The following is a 20,053-nucleotide window of genomic DNA, read 5'->3' on the forward strand; positions in this document are numbered from 1 at the left end:
CTACCCTGTAAATCAACATTTCAAAACAAGGTAGAATGAACTGATGTTTAAGACAGTAAGTACTCAGTTTAAAGCTTCAAGTATATAGTAAACATTAATTTTCATTATATTAATTAATTAATAATCATTATATGATAAACTTTGTATCCCACCTTTAGAAGAAAAGTGATCCAAAAACGCACATATTATTTAACGAACTACAAAAAAAATCACATTAACAACAACATGACAAAAACTAACTTTACTCTGTAAATTAATAATTCAAGAAAGATAAATTGAGATGCTGTTTAAATGATAATAATATAATATTATTTTAGTCAAATATGTACATGATTCTACAAAATTCACAAATTCATAATGAGTATATTTGTACATACTTAATTAATATTACATTTTGTTCATTCTACCCTATAATTTAAGGAAAGGTATAACGTAATTTAATTTAATTTTCATAAGTTTAAACAATGATTATTATTATTTCCAATTAATGAGTATCTGAAAGTCGACAACCTTCCTCTTGTTGCATTGCGAATTCAGAAAGTGCACTTTGTACCGCAGCTGATTAAGAAGAGCTTCATAGGCTCGACTGAAGAGACTGAACAGTTGCAAATGAAACGCGAGAAATGCTTGATGTGATTGCGCTGCTATTAATTTCGCTTGCCATCGGTTTCTGGTATGTGCGAACCAGGCTTAGCTATTGGTCACGTCGATGCATCAGCCACGAGCGACCAAGTTTCCCGATGGGCAACATGAAAGGATTCCGCAAGACGCGACATTTCAAAGATATTCTGACGCCATTGTATGAACGCTTCAAGATCACTGGAGCACCCTTCGTGGGCTTCTACATGATGATGCGCCCTGTGGTGTTGGTGCTCGATGTGGAGATGGCCAAACAAGTGTTGATCCGAGACTTTGCCAACTTTGAAGACCGTGGCATGTATCACAATGAACGCGATGATCCACTCACCGGGCATCTCTTTCGCATCGATGGTCCCAAGTGGCGGCCTCTGCGTCAGAAGATGTCTCCGACTTTCAGCTCCGGCAAGATGAAGTATATGTTTCCCACCGTGTGCGCCGTCGGCGAGGAACTGGCTCAAGTCTGTGCCGAGCAAGCAGAGAATGCCATCTGTGGTATTCTGGAGATTAGTGATCTGATGGGCAGATACACGACGGATGTGATTGGTCGCTGTGTCTTTGGCATCGATTGCAATGGACTGCGCAATCCCCATGCCGAGTTTGCTGTAATGGGACGACGAGCGTTCACGGATCGGCGACACAATAAACTAATTGATGGCTTCATTGAGAGTTTTCCCAACTTGGCACGACGTCTGCGGCTCTGTCAAATCCACAAGGATATCACCAACTTTTACATGCGCATTGTGCGGGATACTGTCAAGGAGCGTGAGGTGAAAACCATTATTCGCCCCGATTTCATGAATCTGCTCATTGAGATGAAGCACCGAGGTGAGCTCACGCTGGAGGAGATGACCGCTCAAGCGTTTATCTTCTTTGCCGCCGGCTTCGATACTTCGGCATCCACTCTGGGATTCGCGCTCTTCGAACTAGCAAAGCAACCACAAATCCAACAGAAGCTGCGCCAAGAAATCGAAGAAACTATTGAGGCAAAAGGCGGAGTATTCACTTACGAAGTCGTGCAGGAGCTGCGCTACATGGAGCTGGTCATAGCAGGTGAGTTCTGACCTCAAGATTTTGTAAGTCATGAGACCGAATCTATCAGTCTTTCAGAGACCTTACGCAAGTATCCCGTCTTGCCACACATTTCCCGCATTTCACGAAATTGCTATCCGGCGATGGGAAATCGACATTTCTATATTGAACCTGGTCAGATGGTACTTATCCCCGTGTATGCCATACACCACGATCCAGATCTGTATCCAGAACCGGAAAAGTTTATCCCCGAGCGTTTTACCATCGAAAATATGCGACAACGTCCCACTGCCTCGTGGTTGCCCTTTGGAGATGGTCCCCGCAATTGTATTGGTATGCGATTTGGCAAGATGCAGACGATCATTGCCTTGGTTCAATTGCTGCGACGCTTTGAGTTCAGTGTCTGTCCACGCACAGAGTCAAAAATAGAGTTTGTCAAGCACAACATATTGCTCGCGCCGGCCACTGGAATCTATCTAAAAGTTGAAGAGATTAGAAAATAACAAATATTTAAGAAAAACTCAACAAAAATGAATGTACTTATCCGTATTTGCTACGACCTCTGCCAGCTACTGCTTTCATAATTGTGTTCAATAAACAAAATGAATGATATCATCAATCTGTGAAGTATTAGTGAGATATTTGTTTCTTTAAGTTGATTGCTAATTTTATCATAATTTCCAATTATCTGCATATTTTAAATATTTAAAAATTTCGCTCCATCGTGCCATCATCATACCTAAGTATTCTTATCCGTATCAAAATAAAGAACTGTATAACCTGAGTCAAAGTGAAAATACTGGGAGTATTTGATATGGGGAAGCATTTCACGTTTTGAGTGCAATATTACGACAGCTTAGTCTAATCTAAATTGTGTTCGAGATAAGATAATGTTAGTCCAAGAGTGAAGGTTCAGAACAGTTTTAATTGAAAATGTTTCAATTAAAACAATGTTTAAATTACATGTTATATTAGAATACAAGCTACAAATATTTGTGAGCACTCCCCCATATAAGATATACATAACTATCTTATTGATTGCCGCTCTCACAAATAAAAGCTTTCAAGAGAGCGAGAGAGCTTTGGAGTATAAATATCAAGTGCTGAGCCTGAAATAAACTCAGTCTTCAACAGGGCGTGAAATGTTGATCATAGCGTTAATTGGTATTATTCTCGGGCTGCTATATTACGCAGCCCGTAATCGGTACACTTACTGGGGTCGTCGTGGAATCCCGCACGATGAGCCAACGTTTCTCAAGGGTAACATGGGAGACTGGCCATCGAAACGTCAGATTGGTGTGATTTTCAAAGATTATTATTTGAAGTACAAGAATAGCGGCAGTCCATTTGCTGGCCTCTATTTCTTTTTTACGAAGACTATTGTCGTCACCGATCTGGAACTGGCCAAACGCGTGTTAATCAAAGACTTTAATAACTTTGAGAATCGCGGTATATTCTATAATGAAGAAGACGATCCCCTGTCGGCAACTTTGTTTAGTATTGAAGGTCAAAAATGGCGTCATCTACGGCACAAGCTTTCGCCCACCTTCACATCGGGCAAGATGAAGCACATGTTGCCCATTGTATTGAGAGTGGCCGAAGAAATGTCCAAGGTATTCAACGAGAAGTTGCCATCAGCCAAGGAGTTGGAAATCACCGATTTGGTCGGTCGCTACACTGCCGATGTAATTGGCACTTGTGCCTTTGGTCTCAATTGCAATAGCCAACGTGGTGCGAATGCCGATTTCGTAGACATAGGCAAACGTGCGGTGACTGAGCGTCGCTATTATGGTCTGTTGGATTTCTTTATATTCGGGTTTCCGAAATTGTCGCGACGCCTCCATCTGAAAATCACAACCGAAGAGGTTGACGATTTCTATACTCGCATTGTCAGAGAAACAATCGACTATCGCCTGAAGACGAAGGAGAAACGCAATGATTTCATGGACATGCTCATCGAAATGTATCAGAAGCATCAGGAGGGAAATACTGAGGATGGTCTGTCGTTTGAAGAATTAGCTGCCCAGGCTTTCATATTCTTCGTCGCCGGATTTGAAACGAGCTCCACAACTATGGGCTTTGCCCTCTACGAACTAGCACAACATCAGGATATACAGGACAAGCTTAGAGCGCAAATCAAAGAAGTGCTGGCTAAACACAATAATGAATTCAGCTATGATAATATTAAAGAAATGGAACTCTTAGAGCAGGTCGTTATGGGTAAGTAGTTCAACTAATTTATTAAATTTTTATTAATATTAATAATCACTCTATGTACAGAAACCCTCCGCAAGTATCCCGTGTTGGCTCATTTAACGAGGAAGGCAAACTCGGACTATTCGCCTGATGATCCCAAATATTACATTGAAAAAGACAGTGTTGTGGTTATTCCTGCACTGGGCATTCACTATGATCCAGACATCTATCCAGAACCAGAGGAGTTCAAGCCAGAACGCTTCACGGAATCTGCGATCCAGGCGCGGCCATCTTGCACTTGGCTGCCCTTTGGCGATGGTCCTCGGAACTGTATTGGCTCGCGCTTTGGCCTAATGCAGACTTGTGTAGGTCTGGGCCATCTGATTAAGGACTTTAAGTTTTCTGTTTCACCAACCACTCAAATACCCATTACATTTGTGAAGAAAAACATATTGTTATGTGCTGAGAATGGCATTCATCTTAAGGTCGAAAAGATTTAATTAACATCCGCATTTGTAAAAAAAAACAAACTCAACTACAATATATGTTATGTTTTAACATTTTAGTATTTCAACTATTATTCATTCGTTTTATTTAATAATCGTTTAAAGTAAGATTTTAGAATTTTTTTAAAAGAAAATATTGTTAGTCACTCTTGACCCAAAAATGTTATTTAAAAAAAAATAAAACTGAAATTGAGACAAAAGGCAGAGAATTCACTTACGAAGTCGTGCAGGAGCTGGTCATAGCAGGTAATTTCTGACCACAAGATGTGATAAGTCAAAAGACCGAATCTATCACTCTTTCAGAGACCTTACGCAAGTATTCCGTCTTGCCACACATTTCCCGCGTTTCACGCAATTGCTATCCAGCGATGGGAAATCGACATTTCTATATTGAAACTGGTCAGATGGTACTTATCCCCGTGTATGCCATACACCACGATCCAGATCTGTATCCAGAACCGGAAAAGTTTATCCCCGAGCGTTTTATCATCAAAAATATGCGATAACGTCCCACTGCCTCGTGGTTGCCCTTTGGAGATGGTCCCCGCAATTGTATTGGAATGCGATTTGGCAAGATGCAGACGATCATTGCCTTGGTTTAATTGCTACGACATTTTTAGTTCAGTGTATGCCCACGCACAGAATCTAAAACAAAGTTTGTGTATCTGAGAGTTGAAAATAGGAGTACAAATATTTAAGACATATGTAAGAAAAACCCATCATCGTCTCTAAGTATTCTTACATGTATCAAAGTAAAGAAAATACTCGGAGTATTTGATATGGGGAAGCATTTCACATTTTGAGTGCTACATTGCGAAAGCTTAGACTAATTTAAACTTTCCTCAGATAAGATACTGTAAACCCAAGAGTTAAGGTTCAGAATTGTTATACACGCTACCCATAGAGTAGAAGGGTATTATAATTTTGTGCCTGTAGGAAATGTATATAACAGAAGGAGTCATTTCCGACCCCAAAATGTAAATATATTGTTGATCAGCGTCAACAGCCGCGACGATCTAGCCATGTCCGTCTGTCCGTCTCTCCGAAAGAAATATTGGATCTCAGAGACTATAAGATATAGAACTATATTTTTTTTTCGACAGCATTTGTTATGTTTGCACGCAGATCAAGTTTGTTTCAAATTTTTGCCACGCTCACTTCCGTTCGCGCAAATCAGCAAAAATCGAATAACAAGCGTAATTTTAGAGCTAGAGCTGCGAATTTTGGTATATACAATAATAACTATATTAATTGTGATTCTTGAAAATTTAATTGCGATCAGATAAAATTAATCGAAGTTATTCAATAAATACTTTGGTATGGACAAAAACGCCCACTTACTAGAGGTCTTAGTTGCTTTGGCTGACAATTTGGTATATTGTGCCGTCTATGGTATATTTTAAATTTAAACAATTAAAAAAATATTGAAATTATATATATTATTAGAATGCAAGTTACAAATATTTGTGAGCACTCCCCCATATTCGATATTCATTACTATCTTATTGATTACCGCTCTTATAAATAAAAGCTTTCAAGAGAGTAAGAGCTATGGACTATAAATATCGAGTGCTGAGCCTGAAATAAACTCAGTCTGCAACGGGGCGTGAAATGTTGATTACAGCGTTAATTGGTATTATTCTCGGGCTGCTATATTATGCAGTTCGTAATCGGTATACTTACTGGGTTCGTCGTGGAATTCCGCACGATGAGCCCACATTTCCCAAGGGAAACATGGGAGATTGGTCATCGAAACGTCAGCTTAGTGTGATTTTCAAAGATTATTATTTGAAGTACAAGAATAGCGGCAGTCCATTCGCTGGCCTCTATTTCTTTTTTACGAAGACTATTGTCGTCACCGATCTGGAGCTGACCAAACGCGTGTTAATCAAAGACTTTAATAACTTCGAGGATCGCGGTATATTCTACAATGAAGAAGACGATCCCCTGTCGGCAACTTTGTTTAGTATTGAAGGTCAAAAATGGCGTCATCTACGGCACAAGCTTTCGCCCACCTTCACATCGGGCAAGATGAAGCACATGTTGCCCATTGTATTGAGAGTGGCCGAAGAAATGTCCAAGGTATTCAACGAGAAGTTGCCATCAGCCAAGGAGTTGGAAATCACCGATTTGGTCGGTCGCTACACTGCCGATGTAATTGGCACTTGTGCCTTTGGTCTCAATTGCAATAGCCAACGCGGTGCAAATGCCGATTTCGTAGACATAGGCAAACGTGCGGTGACTGAGCGTCGCTATTATGGTCTCTTGGATTTCTTTATATTCGGATTTCCGAAACTGTCGCGTCGCCTCCATCTGAAAATCACAACCGAAGAGGTTAGCGATTTCTATACTCGAATTGTCAGAGAAACAATCGACTATCGCCTGAAGACGAAGGAGAAACGCAATGATTTCATGGACATGCTCATCGAAATGTATCAGAAGCATCAGGAGGGAAATACTGAGGATGGTCTGTCGTTTGAAGAATTAGCTGCCCAGGCTTTCATATTCTTCGTCGCCGGATTTGAAACGAGCTCCACAACTATGGGCTTTGCTCTCTACGAACTAGCACAACATCAGGATATACAGGACAAGCTTAGAGCGCAAATCAAAGAAGTGCTGGCTAAACACAATAATGAATTCAGCTATGATAATATTAAAGAAATGGAACTCTTAGAGCAGGTCGTTATGGGTAAGTAGTTCAACTAATTTATTAAATTTTTATTAATATTAATAATCACTCTATGTACAGAGACCCTTCGCAAGTACCCCGTGTTGGCTAATCTAACGAGAAAGGCAACCTCGAATTATTCGCTTGATGATCCCAAATATTACATTGAAAAAGATAGTCTTGTGGTTATTCCTGCACTGGGCATTCACTATGATCCAGACATCTATCCAGAACCAGAGAAGTTCAAGCCAGAACGCTTCACGGAATCTGCGATCCAGGCGCGGCCATCTTGTACTTGGCTGCCCTTTGGCGATGGTCCTCGGAACTGTATTGGCTCGCGCTTTGGCCTAATGCAGACTTGTGTAGGTCTGGGCCATCTGATTAAGGACTTTAAGTTTTCTGTTTCACCAACCACACAAGTACCTATTAAATTTGTAAAGAAAAACGTATTGTTGTCTGCTGAAAATGGCATTCATCTTAAGGTCGAAAAGATATAATTAACATCCGCATTTGTAAAAAAACAAACTCAACTACAATATATGTTATGCTTTCACATTTTAGTATTTCAACTATTATTCATTCGTTTTATTTAATAATCGTATAAAGTAAGATTTTAGAATTTTTTTAAAAGCAATTATTTTTAGTCACTCTTGACCCAAAAATGTTATTTAAAAAAAAATAAAACTGAAATTGAGACAAAAGGCAGAGAATTCACTTACGAAGTCGTGCAGGAGCTGGTCATAGCAGGTAATTTCTGACTACAAGATGTAGTAAGTCAAAAGTCCGAATCTATCACTCTTTTAGAGACCTTACGCAAGTATCCCGTCTTGCCTCACATTTCCCGCGTTTCACGCAATTGCTATCCAGCGATGGGAATTCGACATTTCTGTATTGAACCTGGTCAGATGGTACTTATCCCCGTGTATGCCATACACCACGATCCAGATCTGTATCCAGAACCGGAAAAGTTTATCCCCGAGCGTTTTACCATCGAAAATATGCGACAACGTCCCACTGCCTCGTGGTTGCCCTTTGGAGATGGTCCCCGCAATTGTATTGGTATGCGATTTGGCAAGATGCAGACGATCATTGCCTTGGTTCAATTGCTGCGACGCTTTGAGTTCAGTGTCTGTCCACGCACAGAGTCCAAAATGGAGTTTGTCAAGCACAACATATTGCTCGCGCCGGCCACTGGAATCTATCTGAAAGTTGAAGAGATTAGAAAATAGGAGAAAATACATATGTAAGAAAAACTCAAGAAAATGAATTACTTATCCGTATTAGCCAGTTAGTGCTGTGTTCAATAAACAAAATGAATGAAATCATCAATCTGTAAAGTATACGTGAGATTTTTGTTTACTTAAGTTCAATTGTTAATTTTATATTCATGTTAAAAACAAATTTTTTTTCAACATTTCCGATTATCCGCATATATATATATTCGTTCCATCATCGTAGCTAAGTATTCTTACCCGTATCAACATAAATAAAAGACTCAGAGTATTTGATATGAGGAAACATTTCACATTTTGGGTGCTATATTGCAAAAGCTTTGACTAATTTAAACTTTCCTCAGATAAGATAATGTAAGCCTGAGAGTTAAAATTCAAAATAGTTATACCCGCTACCCATAGGGTAGAAGGGTATTATAAGTTTGTGCCGGCAGAAAATGTATGTACCAGAAGGAGGCATCTCCGACCATATAAAGTATATATATTCTTGATTAGCGTCAACAGCCGAGATGATCTAGCCATGTCCGTCTGTCCGTCTCTCCGTATGAAACACTGAATCTCAGAGTTTATAATAGATAGAGCTATAATTTTTATTCGACAGCATTTGTTATGTTTGCACGCAGATCAAGTTTGTTTCAAATTTTTGCCACGCCCACTCCCGCCCCCGCAAATCAACAAAAATCGAATAACAAGCATAATTTTAGAACTGGAACTACGAGTTTTGGTAATACAATAACAACTGTACTAATTGTGATTCTTGAAAATTTAATTGCGATCAGATATCGAAGTTATTCAAGAAATACTTTTGTATGGGCAAAAACGCCTACTTAGTTGCTTTGGCTGACAATCTGGTATATTGTGCCATTTAACATATGGTATATTTTTAGTGTGGAACTATATCGGATAACTCACAGTCGAGCACACTCGACTGTAGCAAATTTTTTTTTCTATTTAAACAATATTGGAATTGAAAATGTACTATTAGAATACAAGTTACAAATATTTGTGAGCACTCCCCATATTCGATATTCATTACTATCTTATTGATTGTACCTCTAATAAATAAAAGCTTTCATGAAAGCTTCGGAGTATAAATATCGAGTGCTGAGTCTGAAATAAACTCAGTCTGCAACGGGGCGTGAAATGTTGATTATAGCGTTAATTGGTATTATTCTTGGGCTGCTATATTACGCAGCCCGTAATCGGTACACTTACTGGGGTCGTCGTGGAATCCCGCACGATGAGCCAACGTTTCTTAAGGGTAACATGGGAGACTGGCCATCGAAACGACAGATTAGTGTGATCTTCAAAGATTATTATTTGAAGTACAAGAATAGCGGCAGTCCATTCGCTGGCCTCTATTTCTTTTTTACGAAGACTGTTGTCGTCACCGATCTGGAGCTCGCCAAACGCGTGTTAATCAAAGACTTTAATAACTTTGAGAATCGCGGTATATTCTACAATGAAGAAGACGATCCCCTGTCGGCAACTTTAGTCACCATTGAAGGTCAAAAATGGCGTCATCTACGGCACAAGCTTTCGCCCACCTTCACGTCGGGAAAGATGAAGCACATGTTGCCTATTGTGTTGAAAGTGGCAGAGGAAATGTCCAAGGTATTCAACGAGAAGTTGCCATCGGCCAAGGAGCTGGAAATCACCGATTTGGTCGGTCGCTACACTGCCGATGTAATTGGAACTTGTGCCTTTGGTCTCAATTGCAATAGCCAACGTGGTGCGAATGCAGATTTCGTAGAGATGGGCAAACGTGCGGTGACTGAGACTCGCTATTATGGTCTCTTGGATTTCATTATATTCGGATTTCCGAAACTGGCGCGTCGCCTCCATCTGAAGGTCACACCCGAAGACGTTAACGATTTCTATACTCGCATTGTCAGAGAAACAATTGACTATCGCTTGAAGTCGAAGGAGAAACGCAATGATTTCATGGACATGCTCATCGAAATGTATCAGAAGCATCAGGAGGGAAATACTGAGGATGGTCTGTCGTTTGAAGAATTAGCTGCCCAGGCTTTCATATTCTTTGTCGCCGGCTTTGAAACGAGCTCCACAACTATGGGCTTTGCCCTCTACGAACTAGCACAACATCAGGATATACAGGACCAGCTTAGAGCGCAAATCAAAGAAGTGCTGGCTAAACACAACAATGAATTTAACTATGATAATATCAAAGAAATGGAACTCTTAGAGCAGGTTGTCATGGGTAAGTAGTTCAACTAATTATTTAAATTATTATTAGTATTAATAATCACTCTTGTACAGAAACCCTCCGCAAGTATCCCGTGTTGGCTCATCTAACGAGGAAGGCAAACTCGGACTATTCGCCTGATGATCCCAAATATTACATTGAAAAAGACAGTGTTGTGGTTATTCCTGCCCTGGGCATTCACTATGATCCCGACATCTATCCGGAACCAGAGAAGTTCAAGCCAGAACGCTTCACGGAATCTGCGATCCAGGCGCGGCCATCTTGCACTTGGCTGCCCTTTGGAGATGGTCCTCGGAACTGTATTGGCTCGCGCTTTGGTCTTATGCAGACCTGCGTAGGTCTCGGCCATCTAATTAAGGACTTTAAGTTTTCTGTTTCACCAAGTACACAAGTACCTATTAAATTTGTTAAAAAAAACATATTGTTGTCTGCTGAAAATGGCATTCATCTTAAGGTCGAAAAGATATAATTGACATCTACATTTATAAAACAACATTTTTTTAGAAACTTGATTGCACTATATGTTTTTATCTTTTAGTATTTAAAGTTTTATGCCTTTCATTTAAATTAATAATCGTATAAGTTAAAACTTTAGATTTTTAACGGAATAATATTATTATTACACTCACAAATTAAAACCAAAAATATTGTTAATCTTGACCCAAAAAAGTTATTATAAAAAACTAAAACTGAAATAAACCTTTATTTATCTTTGCTGGAAAATATGGTTTTTTTTTGTTTTACTACTAATGACGCTATAAAACACTATATATTAATGTGAATAATATATTTATTGATTTATTGAGTCTGCTCAAGTATTTTCTCCACAGAATAGAAATTATTTGAAAGACTAATAATGTACGACCCTTGATCAAAATCAACCCCCGAGACCATTGAACTCTATGTTCGTATGCGAACCTATATAAGCTGCATAAGCTAGAGAATTAAACTAACTAGTTGACTCTATTACATTTTGTAAGACGAAACTTGTCTACTTGCCTATAGGTTAATCCTTAAGATTAACTTGAAAATTTGTATAAATTATTAAGCGTGAACGAATAAACAAAACAACATAACATTAAACATTATTTGAGTTCATATTTGAAATGTGCGAAAAAATAAAAAATAATTAACAATGCCTATTCGCATTGGAATTAATTAGTAATAGCAAGCATTTATAGAATTTGAGATGCAGTTGTATTCAAATTACAACTGCAATACTTTATAAATATATAACAATTTATATAATTATATTTTGTATACATATATTTGATATTTTAAACATTATAGGAAGGGTCATATATTTAAAACACCTATCATTTAATAAAACTAAAGCAGTAAGATAGTTGTCGCGGGAAGGTTCAAAGTATTGTCGTTTAACTTTAATAATTTCCATAAGTTCCAAACAATTATGTTGACCCACAAGCTCATAATTAGTGCTCTCAATGCATATTAGGTACATTTTAATAGTCGTTATTAGTCTAAGGTACCATAAGTGAGACGTCTAAATACACGCGCTGAATTTTTTTAGACCCTTTAATTTAAACATATAAAAACGAGTCTGTTACATCTCCGAGCACATGATTGTATGTATTCTAAATCTGTTGGTCCGTATATATCAACACTCTGAACTGAGGAGCTACTTATGTCAAAGATAAAAGATATATTAAATCTTTGTAGTATCTCCTACCAATTCCATAATATTTGCGAAACTCCTTAATAGTAAAGCCTACATCATAGATTCTACTACTTGTACCTTAGATACTTTTTTGTTTTTTTCAACTTGAGTTTATTTACATGTCGACCATTTGTGTGAGTAAGAATATCTTAATCTTTACATCATTTATTTGAACGCAAGTTACAATTTGTTTATGGTTCTCCTAATAAAAAATAAAAGTGAAGGGTCTACTATAGCTAAAATGTGCAGCTTTCTAACTTGTTTATTATAAAAAAATACCAAAAAAACCATATTTTAATTGATGTCCTGACCTGGTCAACGGACTACACGATGGACTATAAATGTGTTTGCGCTAAGACAACTGCCAAACAGTTTCGGTTAATTTGTTGAAGTAAAATGTTCGTCTCGATTTACCTAGCCGCGGGTGTCTGTATCAGTTTCTACATATGGATGAAGTGGCGTTTCTCCTATCTGAAGCGTCGTGGCATTGCCCACGAGCCGCCCCTGCCAATAGTGGGCAACATGTGGGGCTGGCGAGTAACCCAACATACCTCGCAGATAATGCAAAGGCTATATCTGAAGTATAAGCACTTGGGACCTTATGTGGGAGCATACTTCCTCATGACACCCATTTACATCATAACGGATATGGAGCTATTGAAACGTGTACTCATTAAAGACTTTACGAATTTCGACAGTCGAGGACTTTTCTACAATGAGCAGGATGATCCTTTGTCCGCCCACCTCTTCGCTGTTGATGGTCCCAAGTGGCACAGCCTGAGACCACGAATGACTCCCATTTTCAGTGGAGCCAAAATGAAACTAATGTTTCCAGCAGTCACCCGAACGGCTCAGGAACTAGTCAAAGTGCTAAGGGAGCGCTGTGGTGGAGCAGCTGCTTCCTTAGAGGTTACCAAGCTGCTGGCCTGCTATACATCGGATACGATAGGAACTGCGATATTTGGACTAGAGTGCAACGGGCTGCGGGATCCGAAGGCACCCTTTGTGCAAATGGGTCTCAATGCCATGCTGAAGAAGCGCTATGATTACATTTTTTGCTTGTTCTTCCCCAAGCTCAGTCTAAAGCTGCATCTCAAGCGCACGCCTGCTGATGTGGAGGCCTTTTACATGGGCCTGGTGAAGGACACCATCAAGTACAGGGAAGAACACAACATTAAGTGCAATGATTTCGTGGGAATTATGCTGGAAATGAAACAAAAGTACGAGGCGGGAAACACGGAGGAGGGATTGACTCTCAATGAGATTGCCGCGCAGATGTACGTGTTTCTTGTGGCTGGATTTGAGACAACAGCCACAGCTTTAAGCTTGGCTCTATATGAGCTAGCACGCGACGAGCATATACAAAGCCAGCTGCGTGAGGAGATTGAGGAGGCAATTGCTCAGCATGGCGAACACGGTGAGCTCACCTACGAAGCATTGCAGAAAATGAAGTATCTTGAACAGGTCATTTCTGGTAAGCATTAAAAACTCTTTACGAATTGCAAATATTTAAAAAAAAAATACTTTGCAGAGACGCTTCGTATGTATCCCGTTGCCACGGAGCATTTACGCCGCACCAATGCTCGATATGAAGTGCCTGGTCATCAGCATCATTATCTGCCAGCTGGGGCACAGCTCATCATTCCCGTCTATTCCATACATCACGATCCCGAGTACTATCCGGAGCCAGAGAAGTTTCAGCCAGAACGTTTCAGTGACGAGGCCATCCAACAGCGTCCCAGCTGTGCCTTTATTCCATTTGGTCAAGGACCTCGCATTTGTATTGGGATGCGATTTGGCCGCATCAAAGTCGCTGTGGGTCTCATCGCATTGTTGCGTAATTTTCGCTTCAGTTTCGCTGACGAAACGCCACAGCGAATGCAATTCGAGAATCATTCATTTCTACTGCACACAAAGGGCGGGTTCAAGCTGCGGGTGGAAGCACTGCAATAAAATATCTATTTCAAATTGTAAAAAATGTCTAGACAAAGTGAACATTTGCTGCAGTGAGAAAAGTGCAATTGAGTTGAAATACTTCGACTTTCAGTGCCAATTCATAATACTATTTATTAAAAGGGTGTATTTATCAATATATGCTATAGCTCAAATGTTCTTCAAGCACACAGCCATAAAAAGAATACAAACAACAATGTCAAACCAGTTGACAATGTAGTCAACTGGTTAGACGTAGCAATGTATCAATTATCGCTCTACATATATGCGAGAGAGAGAAAGAGAGCGAGAGAGAGAGAGAGATTTATAAAGCTTTAATTCTGCTCTCTCTGTGCTCAATTATCATTTGCAAAGAGCGTGAGTGAGCTTTCGACATATACATATGTATTCAAAGCATAAACAAATTAAAATTCTTTAAGCAGTGTCATATACTATAATATTTTAAGTACAACTTTATCTATATACATTTTATTGTTGAACAGTTGACCAATGATCCATAACCCAAGCATCGCTTGAATAGCATTAGGCCAAACATAATTGCGTGTGCAGCACAAAGCTATTACATTCACATTTATACACTTCGTAAACACATTTATTAAATTCTCTCCACTTTCAAATAGATGCCCGAAGCACTTGAAATTAGGAAGCTCTTTACATCATATTTAATGGGTATAGTTGTCTGATCACACACAGAGAATTTAAACTTCGTTATGAGCTTGGAAAGACCAATGCGAGCCTGCATTTCTCCAAATCGCATTCCAATGCAGTTGCGGGGTCCATCCCCAAATGGCAACCACTCCACAGAGTCACGGTTCTTAACGCGCTCTGGTTCGAAGTTGTCTGGATTGAATTCATTCGGGTTAGGATACAACTTCTCATCGCGATGCATGGCACCAGCGGGAATTAATACCGGCATGCCCTTCTTTATGACATAATTCGGATAGCCGGGCACAACAAAATCCTCAAGGCATTCGCGGTTAAGTATAGGAAGCACAGTCCACAGACGAAGAGTTTCTAAAGCGAAAGAACGCCATTCTGATAATAAATAACCGATTTCTTGTCAATCAAGTAGAACTTACCTGATATAACCTGACAGAGGTATCCCATTTCCTTCAGACTCTCATAGGTCAACTCTCCGTCATGTTTTGCCAGTACCTCGATGCACTCCTTACGTAATCTATCCTGGATGTCCTGACGCTGAGCCAGTTCGTATAATGCAAATCCCATCGTAGTCGATGACGTTTCAAATCCAGCACTGAAGAATACAAAAGCCTGCGCTGTAATTTCTTCTACTGTCAAACTCATACTCTCCCCAGTCTCTGATTTCATTAAGCGATTGTTCTTCAGGTCAATCAATTGATCCATGAAATCATTGCGTCTAATATTGTTTTGCTCCCTAATTGCGATTGTTTCTTTCACAATCCGCAAGAAAAATTTCTCAATGTGTTCGGGAGTCATTTTCATATGTATACGTCTCGAAAATTTGGGGAAACTGTTTAACATCATGATGCCCAATATATTATGGCGTAAATCTGTTAAAGACTTTCTGCCCATAACGCGAAACTCCGCTTCAGGATCCTTGAGACTGCTGCACTCAATGCCAAAGGCACAAGTTCCAATAACATCTGTAGTGAATCGTGCCAAAAGTTCCCTTACTTCAACAACCTCGGATTTCGTAACCATATCGCCGAAAACATCAATGAATTCATCACTAACTTTCACGACCAAGGGAAACATGTGTTTAATTTTTCCGGAAGTAAATGTGGACGAAAGTTTATTTCTCATCGACTTCCATTTGTGGCCATCCAGAAGAAAGAGCTGCCCAGACAATGGATCATCCTCGGGGTTGTGAAAGAATCCTCGATCCGTGAACTTATTGAAATCCTTAATAAGAATGTGTTTCACCAAGAACGGCTCCAATATGAAAACTGCTGGACGCAGGAACCAATAAAAGCCAGCAAAAGGTCCTGTTCCTCGAAATTTAGAATAATATTCCAGCCAGATCTCAGTGAACGAGCGCGTAGTGTGGACGCCTTTCAAGTTACCCAATATTGGATGTGGTGATTCACATGGTATGCCCAGGTTTTGCCAGTACTGCTGGCTGCGTCGAAGTCTTATAAAAAGATAGCCAAGCAGGGCTATCAACACTGTGATTAACAAAATTCCGATTCCCATAATATTGGGTCTTCGACAACTAGTTCTATTATTATAATATATATCAAACAAATTCAAGCAAAGAAAACGCAGCACAACCCGTGTGCGATGTCAATGAACCGCTGTTGACTACTGAGAGCCTCTCCGATGAGCGCAGTTATTTTAAAGGCAGTTAAAGCTTGCAATGTCACTCTGATAGTAATTTCTACATCGCAACATGCCGATTACTTAGAAGCAAATCTACAAGTTTAAGTAGTATAAATATAGCAAACGTAATTTGAACAGTTATTGACTAATGTGACACCCTTTGTCCAATATTCACATTATAATAAATAAAAATAACAAACTAAACGAAATCTATCTATCTGATGCAATTTCTAACTTGATTGTTGCTATGAACAATAGATGGCGCTAATTCAGCTTCATGGCGCTTTAGAAGCTTTGCTGTTTATTTAATTTTCGTAACGCAAATTTATAAGAGAAAAAAAACACTCGTGCTGAATTAAGTTTTAAAAAAAAAAGATTTATTAATAAAATTCATATATGAAACCAGATAATTTAAGAATGTGTAGTACTACATACATACATATATCTGCATTTCTTTCGCTTTTTTATTCATATAAAACTGTTCAAGCTTGAACATAACAAGTTATACATAAAAGAAGTAAGAAAGTTACAGTCGAGTGTGCTCGACTGTGAGATACCTGCTACCCATTTTGAATAAAAGCAAAATATTGCGGTATTATTTTTAAATATATACCAAAAATACTGTAAAAATACTAAAAAATATACCGAGTGGTATATTTGGTATATCGATATGGTACCACATTCAAAATATACCATAGACGGCACAATATACCAGATTGTCGGATAAAGCAACTCAGACCCCCTGTAAGAAGGCGTTTTTGCCCATACTAAAGTATTTATTTAATACCTTTCGAATTTTCAGGAATCACAACTTATGTTATATAGTTGTTATTGTATATACCAAAAGCTCGCAGCTCTAGCTTTAAAATAACCCTTGCTATTCGTTTTTTTTTAAATTGCGGGGTCGGAAGGGGGCGTGGCAAAAATTTGAAACAAACTTGATCTGCGTGCAAACATAACAAATGCTGTCGAAAAAAATTATTGCTCTATCTCTTATAGTCTCTGAGATTTAGGTGTTCATACGGACAGACACACAGACGGACAGACGGACAGACGGACATGGCTAGATCGTCTCGGCAGTTGACGCTGATCAAGAATATATATACTTTATAGGGTCGGAGATGCCTCCTTCTACCTGTTACATACATTTCCTGCCGGCACAAAATTATAATACCCTTCTACCCTATAGGTAGCGGTTATAAAAATGTACATATTATGTGCGTAAATAAATTTAGTTATAACAAACTTTAAAAAAAAATTTCCGTTTCTGCCCGCATCTTTCGTGTGCATACATGAAATATTGGCAAACACCCTTTTTCAAGATTCAAAGAATTTGTATCTTTTACAAGTAACTATTATTTTATATTATTATAGTTACAGATTTTCAATAACAACATAATATTTTTGGCAAAATATAAATGTACTTTTAATTGAAAAAGTTCATGTACTTAACTTAATTCTTTTTATTACAAATTCTTAAAACATTTAAGTAAATTTTAAAATGCATAATCAATACAATAGAATGTTTGTCTTCGATAAGCTTTGATCGTTGCTTTAATATTGTAGAGTTAAAAATTACTTGAGTCTAACGATAAAATTAGCCCTAACCCATATTGATGAAATTCTTAAAATGTCAGTAATCAACCATTTTTTGTGGTTCGCTATTAGCTTTATTGTGGTAATTGCATATCATACCTATACAAGATTTTTAAGCGAAAGTATAACAGAATTAATTTGGCTGGAGAATGTGATAAGAATTTTTATTGATCCTGTTTGCATTTAACAAATTTCTGAACCAGAATAAGATAAAAATCTCGTTAAAGAAATACAAAACCATTGCAACAACGACTGTCAAGAACTAAATAAAACAATTACTTTAGCTATTGAGTATAGTCTTGAAGACAAGACATCCATTAAATGCGCTCCACGTGCAAGAAGATACCAGATTCACTGTTTAACAAGAAGCTCGACTTATTGTACTTCATCGGTATAGGAGTCTTAGCACACACGCTGAATTTAAAATTCTTGACAAGCATAGCTAGACCAATGCGAGCCTGCATTTCTCCAAATCGCATTCCAATGCAGTTCCGGGGTCCATCACCAAATGGCAACCACTCCACAGAATCACGGTTCTTCACTCGCTCAGGTTCGAAGTTGTCTGGATTAAATGTATTCGGATTGGGATACAACTTCTCATCCCGATGCATGGCACCAGCGGGAATTAACACCGGCATGCCCTTCTTGATGACATATTTCGGATAGCCGGGCACAACGTAGTCCTCAAGAGCCTGACGATTAAGTATTGGCAGCACAGTGTAAAGACGAAGAGTTTCTATGATAAAATATTCGAAATGAATATCAAGAAGAGACATTTTAAATTACAAGTATATACCTGATATGACCTGATTAACATAAACCATATCCTTTAGTCCTTCATAAGTTAGCTCTCCATTATTCGCTGACAACACTTTGTTCACCTCATCCCTCATTCGCTGTTGTATATCGGAATGTTGAGCCAACTCGTACAGGGCAAATCCCATTGTAGTGGAAGAGGTTTCGAAGCCAGCATTAAAGAAGAGATATGCCTGAGCAGTCACTTCTTCAATGGTTAAATTCATACTCTCTCCAGTCTCTGACTTTAATAGATTGTTATTCTTTAAATCAATCAACTGATCCATAAAATCATTGCGCCGTATGCCGTTCTCCTCTCTAAAGGTAACCGTCTCCTTTACTATGCGCAAAAAGAACTTTTCAATGTGATCTGGTGTCATCTTCATGTGCAATCGTCGAGCCAAATCAGGAAAACTTGATAGGAATGCCATTCCAAGGCGACCATGTCGCATTTCACTCAACGCACGCCGTCCCATAACCCTAAACTCAGCCTCGGGATCTTTGAGACTGCTGCAGTCAATGCCAAAGGCACAAGTTCCAATAACATCTGTGGTAAATCGTGCTAGCAACTCCTTGACCTCCACAATCGATGACTTTGCCGTCATATCACCGAAAACATCGACAAATTCATGACTCACTTTGACAACTGTGGGAAACATAAACTTAATTTTGCCAGAGGTAAATGTCGATGATAGCTTATGCCTCATGCTCCTCCACTTGTGTCCGTCGAGTAGCACCAAACGACCAGAAAGGGGATCATCCTCAGGGTTGTTAAAGAAGCCGCGATCCGTGAAGTTGTTGAATTCTTTAATCAATATTTGCTTCACTAAAAATGGCTCCATTATCAACACTGCCGGACGATTGAAAAAATAGAAGCCAACAAATGGTCCCATACCCCGGAATTTGTTGTAATACTTCAAGAAAACTTCGTTGACGGCAAGTGTAGTACGAGCTTCTTTCATGTTGCCCAATAGAAGATGAGGCTCATCGCACGGTATCCCCAGCTTCTGCCAGTACTGCATCCTGTTCCGCATGCGGTGAAAGACGTACCCAAGCAGCCCCAGCAGGGCTGTGAGTAGCACCAACCCTACTCCCATGGTCACTCCAAAAGAAACACTGAGCTCTTACTGTAAATCTCCGAGCTCCGCAAGCTACTGAGAATTTCTATAAAATTGTAGCTGTTTTAAAGGCAGATTGCTCGTTCTTGCTTGTCGCCAGAATGACAAACATTGT

The 20,053-nt window shown here is 39.1% G+C and overlaps 8 protein-coding genes across 8 annotated transcripts; 6 read left to right on the top strand and 2 right to left on the bottom strand.

The window, feature by feature from the left end:
- Positions 1 to 583: 583 nt before the first annotated feature.
- LOC133845481 (uncharacterized) lies at positions 584 to 4,394 on the top strand. Its single transcript, XM_062279950.1, has 4 exons — positions 584 to 1,689; positions 1,747 to 2,168; positions 2,787 to 3,888; positions 3,949 to 4,394. The coding sequence occupies exons 1-4, from the start codon at positions 624 to 626 to the stop codon at positions 4,362 to 4,364; spliced, it is 3,006 nt and encodes a 1,001-aa protein (XP_062135934.1). The 5' UTR covers positions 584 to 623; the 3' UTR covers positions 4,365 to 4,394.
- A 211-nt stretch (positions 4,395 to 4,605) lies between these two features.
- LOC133846493 (cytochrome P450 6a22-like) lies at positions 4,606 to 5,029 on the top strand. Its single transcript, XM_062281496.1, is given in 1 exon segment — positions 4,606 to 5,029. A coding segment is annotated over 1 exon segment (234 nt). The 5' UTR covers positions 4,606 to 4,738; the 3' UTR covers positions 4,973 to 5,029.
- Positions 5,030 to 5,944: 915 nt separating this feature from the next.
- LOC133846490 (probable cytochrome P450 6a23) lies at positions 5,945 to 7,576 on the top strand. The gene is made up of 2 exons (XM_062281492.1): positions 5,945 to 7,059; positions 7,120 to 7,576. The coding sequence occupies exons 1-2, from the start codon at positions 5,982 to 5,984 to the stop codon at positions 7,533 to 7,535; spliced, it is 1,494 nt and encodes a 497-aa protein (XP_062137476.1). The 5' UTR covers positions 5,945 to 5,981; the 3' UTR covers positions 7,536 to 7,576.
- Position 7,577: 1 nt separating this feature from the next.
- On the top strand, positions 7,578 to 8,294 carry LOC133845483 (cytochrome P450 6a22-like). The gene is made up of 3 exons (XM_062279951.1): positions 7,578 to 7,598; positions 7,683 to 7,785; positions 7,843 to 8,294. The coding sequence occupies exons 1-3, from the start codon at positions 7,578 to 7,580 to the stop codon at positions 8,265 to 8,267; spliced, it is 549 nt and encodes a 182-aa protein (XP_062135935.1). The 3' UTR covers positions 8,268 to 8,294.
- Positions 8,295 to 9,389: 1,095 nt separating this feature from the next.
- On the top strand, positions 9,390 to 11,034 carry LOC133846489 (probable cytochrome P450 6a23). The gene is made up of 2 exons (XM_062281491.1): positions 9,390 to 10,491; positions 10,551 to 11,034. Exons 1-2 carry the CDS (start codon positions 9,414 to 9,416, stop codon positions 10,964 to 10,966), a joined length of 1,494 nt encoding a protein of 497 aa, XP_062137475.1. The 5' UTR covers positions 9,390 to 9,413; the 3' UTR covers positions 10,967 to 11,034.
- Positions 11,035 to 12,552: 1,518 nt separating this feature from the next.
- LOC133846488 (probable cytochrome P450 6a23) lies at positions 12,553 to 14,463 on the top strand. The gene is made up of 2 exons (XM_062281490.1): positions 12,553 to 13,649; positions 13,707 to 14,463. The coding sequence occupies exons 1-2, from the start codon at positions 12,572 to 12,574 to the stop codon at positions 14,126 to 14,128; spliced, it is 1,500 nt and encodes a 499-aa protein (XP_062137474.1). The 5' UTR covers positions 12,553 to 12,571; the 3' UTR covers positions 14,129 to 14,463.
- A 127-nt stretch (positions 14,464 to 14,590) lies between these two features.
- On the bottom strand, positions 14,591 to 16,423 carry LOC133846484 (probable cytochrome P450 6a21). The gene is made up of 2 exons (XM_062281487.1): positions 15,208 to 16,423; positions 14,591 to 15,142 (listed from the first exon to the last, which is right to left on the bottom strand). Exons 1-2 carry the CDS (start codon positions 16,301 to 16,303, stop codon positions 14,724 to 14,726), a joined length of 1,515 nt encoding a protein of 504 aa, XP_062137471.1. The 5' UTR covers positions 16,304 to 16,423; the 3' UTR covers positions 14,591 to 14,723.
- A 1,732-nt stretch (positions 16,424 to 18,155) lies between these two features.
- On the bottom strand, positions 18,156 to 19,942 carry LOC133846491 (probable cytochrome P450 6a21). The gene is made up of 2 exons (XM_062281494.1): positions 18,822 to 19,942; positions 18,156 to 18,761 (listed from the first exon to the last, which is right to left on the bottom strand). The coding sequence occupies exons 1-2, from the start codon at positions 19,915 to 19,917 to the stop codon at positions 18,343 to 18,345; spliced, it is 1,515 nt and encodes a 504-aa protein (XP_062137478.1). The 5' UTR covers positions 19,918 to 19,942; the 3' UTR covers positions 18,156 to 18,342.
- Positions 19,943 to 20,053: the final 111 nt, after the last annotated feature.

The sequence above is a fragment of the Drosophila sulfurigaster genome, chromosome 3 (assembly GCF_023558435.1).
Source record: "Drosophila sulfurigaster albostrigata strain 15112-1811.04 chromosome 3, ASM2355843v2, whole genome shotgun sequence".
Taxonomy (NCBI): Eukaryota; Metazoa; Arthropoda; class Insecta; order Diptera; family Drosophilidae; genus Drosophila; species Drosophila sulfurigaster.